The sequence below is a fragment of the Dryobates pubescens genome, chromosome 10 (assembly GCF_014839835.1).
Source record: "Dryobates pubescens isolate bDryPub1 chromosome 10, bDryPub1.pri, whole genome shotgun sequence".
In the NCBI taxonomy this organism is placed as follows: Eukaryota; Metazoa; Chordata; class Aves; order Piciformes; family Picidae; genus Dryobates; species Dryobates pubescens.
Window position 1 is genome coordinate 28,535,534 of NC_071621.1, and position 12,881 is coordinate 28,548,414.

Sequence of the window (12,881 nt, forward strand, 5' to 3'; positions counted from 1 at the left end):
AGCTTCAGGAGCCTTCACCAAGTGGTATGGTGACAACAATGCTTAGTCAAAGCATCAGGCCATTTCCAGCTGGGGCCAGGAGTCCTATGACATGTCTGTAGAAACATGGCACAATTTGCCAAATGCAGAAGGAAAAGATAATGTTCATTATTTTTTTTCCCCTAGGTTTATTGTCACAGTGACTTCTGTTTTTCACTTCCTAACAGGAGATGTGAAAATCAGGTGGCTGGGTCTAATTGCATGGAAAGCAGATGAGCATGATGAACCAAATCTGACAAACCAAATCCTATCATCTCTACATGTTAATGGCTCAGATGTCTTACAGCATTCTTTCAGGCTTTGCATGTCTGCTGTGACCAAAAAAAAAATGGGAGGAGGAGGTAGCAACAGCATTTCCATATCAGCTCCTGCCTTCTGAGCACCAGGAAACCTGTCTGAAAGCAGCGACCTTGACTGCACCCTCTGTCCTGAACCTGATCTCTTTGATGTGGAATAAGAGGTGACAGGCTAGAAGTTGTGCCCACATGTTTAAGAAAGAAGCCTCCCATTCTGTACAGGAACTCTGCAGGAATTTCAGGCTCAATTGCATCATGCTTGCCACTTCAAAGCCATCAGCGACTGATCACACACTTGGGAAATATCAAACCTAACTTAATCTGACACGGTTATCAATATAGCTCAACCTGGCTGACAGCCTCCTTCCTGAGGGTTGCTACAGCTTCCTTGTACTCATAAGTGTCTCTGGAGAAACAGTAGGCATTCCTTCTTAACATAATTCAGTGATAATTACTTGCTTTAAAAGGAAGAGGGTTTGTGCATTTTCCTTGGGAATCCTGCAATTCCACATTTTATACAGTGAATGGTTTGTTGCTTTACATTAGAGGTACCCAACAGGGGTATTCTCACCTCCTCTCACCACTCCTTTGAGAACTCAGATTTCAGAGCAGCTCCTGGTATAAAAAGGGTTCCTACCAGCTCACTAGTGTCTTATATGAATTAAATGGTAATTCATTCTGTACCAATCAACATCATCTTTTGGACTTGAGGGAAAGCAGTCATCTCTAGGGGGCTTGTGGCATCTAAAGAGCAACTGTGAGAAGAGCAGGGAGTCTCTCACACAGATCTTACACAGCTGCAAACATGTGACCTCCAGGCATCAAATACTGTGAGTCCAAAAGTCAGAAACATGCAGTTTGGAGGTAGTGGTCCAACTCTGTGCTTGTCTCCTTGTCTCATTGACTCGTGCTGTATTTCACAGTGTAGTGGCTGGGCTTAAGTCACCATGAGTTAGAGTCATCTGGTCAAGTATAACAATCTGTAGTGTAAATGTCAACATTTGAATTAGTCACCCTTGGTTGTCTTCAACACAACTCAGAAAAGATTGGTAGGGCATGACTATCTCACCCACAAACAGTCATCTAAAAAGTCAGTCACATATGCTGCATCCTACAAGTTCCTAGATAGTAACACTGGAGATGCTTAAAGTCTGTGAGTATCACCCCAAAATTCATCAGATGTTCTCAGAATGCCACTGAATTTTCTATACACTTTCCAGCAATTTTCTTAATGTTTGTGATGAAGCTTTTAACAGACAATGGTTTTTTTAAAGAGTATTAGGAATGTTAGGAAGAAGTTCTTCCCAGAAGGAGTGATTGGCCATTGGAATGGGCTGTCCAGGGAGGTGGTGGAGTCAGCATCCCTGGAGGTATTTAGGAAGAGACTGGATGGGGTGCTTGGTGCCATGGTTTAGTTGGTTAGATGGTGTTGGGTGATAGGTTGGATTCAATGATCTTGAAGGTCTTTTCCAACCTGGTCAATTCAATTCAATTCAATTCAATTCAATTCAATTCAATTCAATTCCATTCCATTCCATTCTATTCTATTCCATTCTATTCTATTCTATTCTATTTTATTCTATTCTATTCCATTCTATTCTATTCTACTCTATTCCATTCTACTCTATTCTACTCTATTCCATTCTACTCTATTCTATTCCATTCCATTCCATTCCATTCCATTCCATTCCATTCCATTCCATTCCATTCCATTCCATTCCATTCTTTAGCCCAAAAAAGTATTTTTTTCTTACAGTTGTTTTAGAATCAAGTGTCAGGGAAATTCTAGCAACTGGCAGTATTGCAGGTCACAATGATCTAAGTGTTCCTTTTACAATACAGGCAGAGTGCTCACCAAAGCATGGGAAGCTTCTCACATACCTTGGCGTGGTGGAAGAAGAGATGGTATCACCTCTATTACATTGTTATGGACTTGATGACAGCTGCAATATGCAAACCCACTCTTTTAATGGAGTTGCTGATTGAAACTGCTGCACTTTTATGCCTTCCAGATTCTCTGAAGCTTCTACACAAATTAGACCAAAATGGGTTTAAAAACCTCACCAGATAAACTCTCCCCATCCACAGTAGGGACTGAAGTTTCACATGAACTTTGCCTTGATTTAAGCAATTAGTATCAGGCCTAAAGCTGGGTAGAATCAGGGTCTTAGTGCTGGAATCCTTAGAGGAATAGCTAAAATTTACAATAGCCTGAAAAGTCAGATTTTAGGAAAAAAAAAAAAATCAATCATCTTGAAGCACTTTAAAGTCCACTTCAACACTTTAGTATTGTTGGAGGTCCTTAGCCCTACTGGCCCCATGTGATTTTAAAAAAGACATTCAGAGTATGGCCTTTATAGTTTTGTAATGTTTGTTGCTGATGGAAAATGGATTAGTGAGCTAGGAGCACAGAGCCTTGTTTCTAAGGCTGATAGCAGTGCATGCTCCTCTGAAGGGTGGTGACAGTGTGCCTTAGTCCTAGCTGACATAGCTCTCCAGATTCTGAGCACAGTTACACAAATAATGAATATATGAGTTTAAGTAAGAAACTCGAAATGTCCTGATACATTTTCTGGCTCGAGGGCTGTGCCCAGAAGGTGGTGGTGAATGGTGCCACATCCAGCTGGAGGCCAGTCACTAGTGGTGTCCCCCAGGGATCAGTTCTGGGCCCCATCCTGTTCAATATCTTTATTGATGATCTGGATGAGGGGATTGAGTCCGTCATCAGTAAATTTGCAGATGACACCAAGCTGGGAGCAGATGTGATCTGTTGAGGGTAGAAGGGCTCTCCAGAGGGACCTTGACAGGCTGGACAGATGGGCAGAGTCCAACATGATGGCATTCAACAAGTCCAAGTGTTGGGTGCTGCACTTTGGCCACAACAACCCCATGCAGAGCTACAGGCTGGGGTCAGAGTGGCTGAAGAGCAGCCAGGCAGAAAGGGACCTGGGGGTACTGGTTGACAGCCAGCTGACCATGAGCCAGCAGTGTGCCCACGTGGATGTGGTCGTTTGAGGCTGTGCCTTTAAGAACAAACACTGCTGGAACACACTGGCTAATGTTTTTGGTACTAGAACCAAAACATTCTGATATTCTAAACGAATTTCATTGGTTGATAAACAAAAATTCAGCTTTAGATTGTGAAGCGGTTGGAAAATTTTTTTTTCCTCAGTTCAGTTCGGTTTGGGAGTTGGGGGAGTTTGGTGTTTCAGCCTGTTCTCCCTGCCTGCTTCTTCTGCGAACTGCTGGACTTGGCCTTCAGATAAGCAAACACTAATCCTGCATGGGCTTTTGAAGCTTGCTAACAACTCTTTTCCTTAGTAACTTGCCTTTCTCTCTCTCTAACCCCTTTTTGGGGAAAAAGGGAGGTAAGGGGGGGAGAGAGGGGGTTCCAAAGAGGGGATCCCTCCCTGATGGGAGGGATTTTTGTTGTGTTATTTGTCTTTGCTGTGTATTTCTGTGTATATATTGTAAATACCTGTATATATTGTGTTATATATAACCTGCTTTCCATATATGCTTGTAAATATATAGCTTTTGCTCTTCGACTGAGTTAGCTGTGGTTTCTTACTCTGTGGAGGAGGGAGAGCTAAGCCCTCTCTCAACCTACCACAGTGGACAAGAAGGCCAATGGCATCCTGGCATGCATCAAGAATAGTGTGGCCAGCAGGAGCAGGGAAATCATTGTGCCCCTGTGCTCAGCACTGGTTAGGCCACACCTTGAGTCCTGTGTCCAGTTCTGGGCCCCTCGCTTTAGGAAAGAGATTGAGACTCTTGAACGTGTCCAGAGAAGGACAATGAGGCTGGGGAGAAGCCACAAGCACAAGCCCTATGAGGAGAGGCTGAGGGAGCTGGGATTGTTTAGCCTGGAGAAGAGAAGGCTCAGGGGAGACCTTCTTGCTCTCTACAACTACCTGAAAGGAGATTGTAGCCAGAGGGGTTTGGTCTCTTCTCCCAAGCAACCAGCAGCAGAACAAGAGGACACAGTCTCAAGGTGCACCAGGGGAAGTTTAGGCTCGAGGTGAGGAGAAAGTTCTTCATTGAGAGAGTTGTTAACCCTTGGAATGTGCTGCCCAGGGAGGTGTTGGAGTCACCGTCCCTGGAGATGTTCAAGAGGGGATTGGATGTGGCACTTGGTTTAGTCATGAGGTGTTGGGTGACAGGTTGGACTTGATGATCTTTGTAGTCTTTTCCAACCTTATTGATTCTATGATTCTATGATTTAATCCACTCTCAGTGCAGAGCAAATAAACCCACCACAAGAACACAAGAACACCAAACAAAATCAGGTTGGCAGAGGTTGCCCAGAAAGCCTGGGGAATCTCAACACTGGAGTCCTACTAACTTCAAAGCTGAATCTACTTTAAATGGAAGTTTGAAGCAGATGACCTCCAGAGGTCACTTCTGATCTAAATTAGTCTATGATTCTTATTTGTTATTTTCAGCTTGCCTGACCTTATATTCAAAGCAATTGTTATGAAATCAATATGCTATTTGGAATCTGTGATACTCCTCTCATTTAGAGAAAGGAAGTGACTCAAATTCTATTTATAATTCCACAAGCAACTTCTTACCCTTAGATATTCCAGCTGAAGTTCAGCTGTCTGTTGCATGCCAATTACATGGGTTTTTGTAATAGTGTTAATTAATCCACATCTACAACAAATACCTGCAGCTTCTTGCAGGCTGCCCTTCTCCAGAAGAATGCTGTGCAAAGTGGTGTCATACATGTCAGATTCTGTTACCTGTTTTGTTTTCCCCTCCTCCATTTGCTACTGAGCTGGGATGGCAGGACACAGACCAGCAGCTGCCAGAAGCTACTCCATAGCTTCTCAGAGCCTCAGACCCTCATACCCGTACTGATGAAGACCATGGCACTCCTGAACCTAACCTGGTTCATATTTCCCACACATGGGAGAAGGGCAACTTCTGGCACTGATCTTCCAAAGGATAGGAGGGAGATACAGAGAGGAGTGAGAAATTAATGTCTCAGGAGAATAGAATAGAATAGAATAGAATAGAATAGAATAGAATAGAATAGAATAGAATAGAATAGAATAGAATAGAATAGAATAGGAATTAACCAGGTTGGAAGAGACCTTTGAGATTGTGGAGTCCAGCCTATCATCCAACACTATCTAATCAACTAAACCATGGCACCAAGCACCCCATCCAGTCTCTTCCTAAGGAAGAAAAGTGAAAGAAAAACATTTCTGAGAGGCATCTAAGAGAGATGTGTGGAGATGGTCACAGCAGTCATAAAATGGTTTACCCCCCTAGAATAAAACAAGAGAGTAAGCTACTGTGGAGGGAGAAGGCTGAGATTACTTTCTCAACCACCTGGATTCTAGTCAGCTCTCTACTCCTTTATTTTTAATCTGTTGCATTTCATTATAAACATTGATGAATTCAGTGTCTCCTTCCTCTTTACCTCATCTGACCAAGTTTTGTTTGAGACAAATGTTCCCCTGACACAGCCAAGGCTTGAAAGTGGCAAGAGGATGCTGTGATTCACCACCATGGCTGGTGATGGCATGCCTTTGCTGGGATTACACCACCCCATGGCTGTGCATCGCTGATGCTGCTCAATTGGCAATCTCAGTTGGGATCCCTGGTAGTTACTGACACTGGACAACACATCTCAAAGTACTTGTGGTCATGTTGCCAAGTGGAACAAGGCAATTAAGAATGGGAATGACATTCCTAAGTGAAACGATGTGTTGTTTACTGAAGGTGAAAAATAAATGTTGTGCATTAAAGAGACAGGGTTGTCTGTAAGGGGAGTAACAGTAAAAGACAGCAAAATATCCCAGGACAGCACTGCCACTGCTCACAAGGAAAGGATGAAGACAAACACCTGGAAGAAACCAGACGTATACAGTAGAACGAAATAGACAGCATCCTTCACACAGTCTCCCCATCTGTTGAGCCTCTTAATGTTCTTCCTGAAAAATCAAGACAGGTTGTTGGTTTTTTTAAACAAATAAACAAACAAACCAACCCAAACCAACATCAAAGGCTTTTTAAATCCACCTGTAAAGATACATCTGAGAGGGAGCTTCCATCTTTACTGAAACAGGACAAAAAAAAATACAACTCACCACTCTGGGCCACAGAAACACAAACAGTTCACAGTAGGCCATGAATGAGTTAAACACAGCAGTAAAACAAGAATATAAGGTTTAGTCATAGTGATTCAGCGTAGTGTTATGTGTCTTCTTCTCTAAGACCCCTGCACACTTTGTAGTCATTATGCCTTAGGGGTAAGCATCACCTTATTTTCACCTTTGCCTGCACTGTGAAGCTCTGTACAAGCATTGGTAGCTCTTGGTCTAGATTATATTCATTGGAAAGATACTGGGTTTTGCTGCTTTGATTCAGCAGTTTGATGTTTTAATATTTACTTTAAGATGAATTAAATCACTCTTAGATACTTCTTTCTTACCTCACTCTAGACACCAGTTATAGCTACTAGAGAGAAATAACTGTGTTGTTGATACCTTGACTAAAGTTCACACCTGCTTAGCTACTTTGTAAAAGTCTTTATCACACAGGATGAATATCACCACAGTAACACTTTGGTTGTCCTTTGCTTCAGTCATTGAGAGTTGGTCATTATTTGGCAATGTTAGGCTCCACTCTGTGCCACTTCTGCATGTGAGGGCATGGAACTACGAGGGCTGAGAGAAACATCAGCCATGGAGGCTCTGGAGAAATGCAAACCATCTCAATATAACCCCTCACAGGCCTGGCAAAATCACAAGGGCATTAGAAGCAATGATTAATCCAAGTGTGATCTGTACTCTGGGATCTATTGTGGCAATGTTCTAGCTTTGGAGACCACTGCTGTATCTAGTGTGGGCAAGAAGAATTACCAAGAAAGAACAGAGCTGCTACAGCTTTGCCCCTAAGCAATGATTAATCCAAGTGTCATCTGTAATCTGGGATCTATTGTGGAGTTGTTACACTGGTGGCAATGTTCTAGATTTGGAGACCACTGCTGTGTCTAGTGTAGGCAAGGATAATAGAATAGAACTACCAAGAAAGAACAGAGGTGCTACAGCTTTGCCCCTGTAGACATGCCTACTCCTGTCAACATTTGGCTTTTGTTCAAACACTGTCTGCTAGTCTTTCCCTGGTGTGCCACTGTGAGACTGGCTGCTGAAAACTAAGGTTGCTGGGTACCAAGCACGCTGCATCTATCACATCAGTCTGAAAGTCATTCGTACTTTCCTGCTTCCTGGTAGCTCATCCTTTGACCTACCCAGAGAACTAATCCTATCACTCAAGAGTTCCCTAACCTCCCAGAAAGGGTTTTAGTAACTAGTACTAAAATGTTTAGCAAATAATCATGGCAATACTCTGGCAGCTTCAAGCGTGCCTCCTCTTTAAGGCCTGAAAAGCACTTCACAAATACACAAAGTGACTCAGACTGTTTCTGACAAGGTCCTGCACCCTGCGATGAGAAGCGAACCGCCTGCTTCTGTTTTCCAGGCGACCCTCCTAACGACCAGAAAACAACTCAAGCTCTGTCAATCTTATAAGAACGTTTGTTGTTTTATTCTTTTTGGTGGGTACAAAAACCACAGTTTCTTACACAGGACAAGATTATAAATAATATCTGTAACATGAGTGACCCGTAGTCTCTTTTGATTCTACACTGCAGACTGATGATGTACTCTAAACAGGTTTTTTTATCGTTTCGTTTCTTGTATTAGACAGATGCAAATCTGTGGGAACACGGAGTGATGGAACAGAATGAAGGTAACAGCAAACAAGAGGATGACCAACAACTTTTATATTAAAAAAAAAAAAAAAAAGAAGAAAGAAAGAAAAAAAAAGAGAAAAGACTCTGAATTTTATTACAGTGATGGCATTTTATCTCAATTATTGCAATGAATTGTTCCCTAAGATGGTTAGAAAAAAGAATTGTGTTGTTCTCTACCGAATTTACATCAGTTAAAAAGCAAGCATGTTTCAATATTCCTCTTTTGTTTCTTTTTTTCCCCAAAGAAAATGTAAATAATTTCTTTATTTTATTATTATTTTTTTTTTCACAGGATTTACATATTTATTATTTTCTTATCACAGTTTAGTGATTCGTTTCTACAGCCCAACAGCTGAGTATTCCTCCACGGTATATATCGATGTTCTGGAGACACAGGTTAGCATGTTCATTGACTTCTATAGCTAGTTTTCTCTCTCTGTCAAGACAAAAGACCAAAATGTTGTCCTTTCCGAGCATGTTCTTCACAGTTTAATGCGCTAAATTGGCAAGTCTTATTAGTTTTAAGTCCACTCAAGTGAAATTTGTTGCTGTTAATACACCCTTCCCAGCCCCCTCCCCCCAACAAAACTAAATTATGAATTTTCCTGATATAAAATCTGAGTTTGGGTTTCCGAGCTGAGCTCATGCACACATTGTTGCTGATGATGTCTGGCGCATTTGGACGTACTTCCCTTTCTCAGCCAAATTATTAGTTCATCAATGACACTCCCATGTCGTTTACAGTCTGTGCTGTGTTCCCATCAGTCACCAACACAGTTTGATTAAGGCACTCAATTATTTTTTTGGTTTTTATGGTAGGTCCGATGCAATTACAGCCAATCCTGAACTTTGTCTAATTGCGGGTCCAGTATGCACGGCCTTCGGGCAGTCAGGAGTCAAGACGCGTCCGTTTTCTCCCACACTCCCTGTGATGGATAATCTGGCTTTGTTTCTTATGGCTTCAGAAAAGGTAAGCTAGGTTTAGAAAAGAAAAGAAAAAGAGAAAATAAAAGAAAAAAAAAGAAAAGACAAGGAGAAGAAGAAAAGAAAGAAAAGAAAAGAAAAGAAAAGAAAAGAAAAGAAAAGAAAAGAAAAGAAAAGAAAAGAAAAGAGAAGAAAAGAAAAGAGAAGAGAAGAAGAAAAAAGAGAAAATAAAAGAAAAAAGAAAAAGAAAAGAAAAGGAAAAAAGAAAAGAAAAGAAAAAAGAAAAGGAAAAGAAAAAAAGAAAAGAGAAAAAAGAAAAGAAGAGAAAAGAAAAAAGAAAAAAGAGAAAAAAGAAAAGAAAAAAGAAAAGAGAAGAAAAGAGAAAAAAGAAAAGAAAAGAGAAAAAAGAAAAGAAAAAAGGAGAAAAGAAGAAAAGAGAAGAGAAAAGAAAAAAAGAAAAGAAAAGAAAAAAGAAGAGAAAAGAGAAGAAAAAAGAAAAAAGAAAAGAAAAGAAAAAAGAAAAGAAAAAGAAAAAAGAAAAGAGAAAAGAAAAAGACAAGAAATAACAAAATAACATAAAATAAAGGAGAGAAGAGGAAAGTATTAAAACCTTTCTGTCCTTCGACACACCGAGACACAGCAAACACCAAAAACTTAAGATTTAGACATCTGCATTTTTTCCATGTTACCATTAAATGTAATAATAGTAATCATCATTAATATCAATACATAGCATTCGAGTCTACTGAGGGAAAAAACCCACTAGTGATTCTGAGGGTAAATTTCATTCTAATTAATCATCATTGATTTGAATATAAAATCTGGTTGAGATTTTAAAATTCTAAATAGAAATTTATAAATAGAAAATTTGATTGAGAAATTAATAGAAGAGGCAGTATTTTCCTCCAAACTGATTCAGGCTGCCTTTATATACTGTGAAATGAGAATCCAGACCTTTTATGACCCTGAAAAGTATTAGCATCTATGAATAAAATCATGTACACGCCTTCATAGGCTTAGATCTGCAACTGTGGATATCAAGATGAAATATAGCTACTGAAAACTGGTTATAAATTCCAATAGCTGTATCTGTGTGGTAATTCCATGGATTAAACCTCAAGTAATTATTCATTTTGGTTTGGTTGTTTTACTTTTCCTCAATAATGCACATTATTTAGTATCAGGATCAGCATTTACTACCAGTAAATCTGAGAACTGTCCTCAAATCTCTTTTCCTGCATCTATTTTTCCCTACTATTAAAGAAGGTGAAAACTTTCAAAGGAAAGGTAGCTGATTGGAAGAAAAGACTATTTCCTATGGTTTTCCACATTAGGTCTACATTTTCCACAAGAAGCTTCATGGTTTTATTACATCAAAATCTACATTTCAGGTACATCAGAACAAAATATTTTGTTTAGGGACTCATTGACTCAAGCTGAAAATAATAAATTGTCATTAAGCCATCTAACTTTAGCTGTCCAAAAAGCAGGAACCTAAACTACAAGGACTCCCTCATGGGATGATAGGAAAGGCAAAGATGACGAGTTTGGACTAAATAATTTCCAGATGACTGAAATGTCAGGCAGCATTTAAGGTCAACCAATGCGGTGAGGGCACCGGGAACAAGAAGCACCTAAACTGTGCTATCTTGAAGCCAATTTCAATGATACCATGTCAAGATACTAATTAGTGGGGAAATTTGATTTCCAGTGAGCGGAACCTATAGTCTATGCATCTTGCAGGGATGCACGCTGAAACACCAACTGGAAAAACAAAGACAGGAGGGTGCAGTCACACAGGAGCAAAGGGATAACAAACATCGTAACATCATTTTATTTGCTTTAATACTGATCTCTGCATTTAGAACTTTGTCCCTCTGAGCCCGGTTTCTCCTTCCAAGGTAGCAGTGAACTCCTGAGCTAGCATTTGATATGCTGCACTTTATATTTGAGTGGGTGCATAGCGATGAGGGAGATTCCTTAAAACTCCCAAACGTTTCTACTGCTTCTGGGTGCACTCCTGTGAAAATGCTCCAGTTTAATACTGCTTTGTGCCATTAGCTCCTTCAAAAAAGATTTCTTGAAAGTACAGCTGCTGTCGTGGCATGGCTGGAGCTTGGATAGAAAAGCAATTTTCCAAAACAATGATGCTAAACCCCTCGGCCCTCACAAGCAGCCGAATTCAGGAACATGCCTTGGCTTACACGGGGCATTATGGCATTCCCCTTATGCTGAAAAGCCTTGGCTTTGATAATCATCAACTGCAGTGCCCAAAGCCACCCTTTGAAATTTCCCTGTTGTCACAGTACCTTGTGACAGGGGCTGTTGCACACATCTCTTGGCCTAATTCAACAGCTAGATACAAACAGGGAGGTGGAGGCAATGAGGGAGTGGGGACCTGGGCCCATACGGCACAAAAAACTCCCAACTACTCCCCATCAGCAAATAAAAATCTACACGTTTGCAAAGCAGAGACACAGTGCAATGTGGTGTAGCTCCACATAGTGCATGCCCAGAATCCCATTGCAAATGGATGTTGAGGGCTGGTAACTGCCTGCAGAAAAGGACAAAACAGGTTTTGGTCAATGGCAAGAAAAAACAAAAAGGTGCTTTTGGTCTGGGGAGGGATGAAAGTCCAAACCAGATTAGAATGCAGACTGGGGTGGAAAAGGGACAGCTTGCTCCAGATGTGCTGAACTTCCCCCAAAGTGGTCATGATGTGCCAGCATCTCTCCACCACTTTGATTAGCTCTCTGTCCATGGCCATTCGGGGTTTGCCCATGGGAAATTGGAAAGAAAGCTCCGACTTATATGGAACATCCATGTTCTGTTTAACTGTGGTTTTGTAGCTCGGTCCAGTTAGCGTTCCTGCCATTGACAACATTGACAACTCAGCACAGGAAGTAAAAACAGATTCACCACAAATTTAAAAAACAAAGAGCAAAACCAAACAAATTACCAGCAGCTTTCCACAGAGTAACAGAAAGAAGCTGCAACAAAACAACCTCTGTCCTTTCATGGCAGAGAGTCAGAGATTAACAACACCTCAGAGCAACACACCATGAAAGCAACCCAGACAGCTAACAAAAGCCAGGAGGAGCAGGTCAAACTTGCGCTCAGGAAGGTGCCATAAAGCCAAGTAACCAGGTGAACTTGTGTTACATTTCAAACTGCATTACAGGTAATAAGCCAGGCTAATGCTCTGCTTAAATATGCTGTTACAATTCCAGATGTATGGCCTGGCTGCAGAAAGAGTTTCAGGAGTGGCTGGGATGAGAGGGAAAAGTCTTGGCATTTACTGTATTACCCAAACTGTGACAGTCTCTGTGCAGTAAGTGATCAGTTAACTCTGTGCAGTTAGTAGTGATCAGGTATTTTCAAACAAACATGCCATTAGTTTTGATTAAACTAGTTTGGAATTAATCAGGTGAAAACACTGACTGCCCTGTTCCAATCAGTAAATGGGAAACTGATATCCTCAGTCTATACAATATAAATAGTCTGACCTTCGTGGATTCTTTCATTGTTCAGGTTTCTCTGGTACCTGGGTCACATGGAGGTGCCTTTGGCACAAATGTTTAAGGCAAACTAAACTTCTAATGAGTTTTGCTGTCTTGACTATGAAACTGGAAGTATGCAAGTCCAAATAAATGTATTGCACATTTACTGAGCCATCTGGTAGAAGCTTCTATCTATCTATCTATCTTTCTATCTTTCTATCTTTCTATCTTTTTATTTATTAATGTAGCATTTTTCTAAATTGTTTTATTTAATTATAAACAGCAGCATGGGATGGGAGAGCAAGAGAATGAAGCTAAAACTAGAAGCTGGTTCATATGCTTCATGGCCCACTG

At 40.7% G+C, this 12,881-nt stretch overlaps 1 protein-coding gene across 4 annotated transcripts in view; it reads right to left on the reverse strand.

Annotated features, from left to right (window-relative positions):
- Positions 1 to 7,879: 7,879 nt before the first annotated feature.
- GRIA4 (glutamate ionotropic receptor AMPA type subunit 4) overlaps positions 7,880 to 12,881 on the reverse strand; it is a 268,030-nt gene continuing 263,028 nt past the window's right edge. For 2 of the 4 annotated variants that reach the window (XM_009905665.2, XM_009905666.2), the window contains exon 16: positions 7,880 to 9,078. In XM_009905665.2, coding sequence (XP_009903967.1) covers positions 8,914 to 9,078 — 165 coding nt within the window. In that variant the 3' untranslated portion in view covers positions 7,880 to 8,913. The remainder of the gene's footprint in view (positions 9,079 to 12,881) is intronic. The other 2 variants (XM_054164586.1, XM_054164585.1) reach the window with 1 other exon arrangement.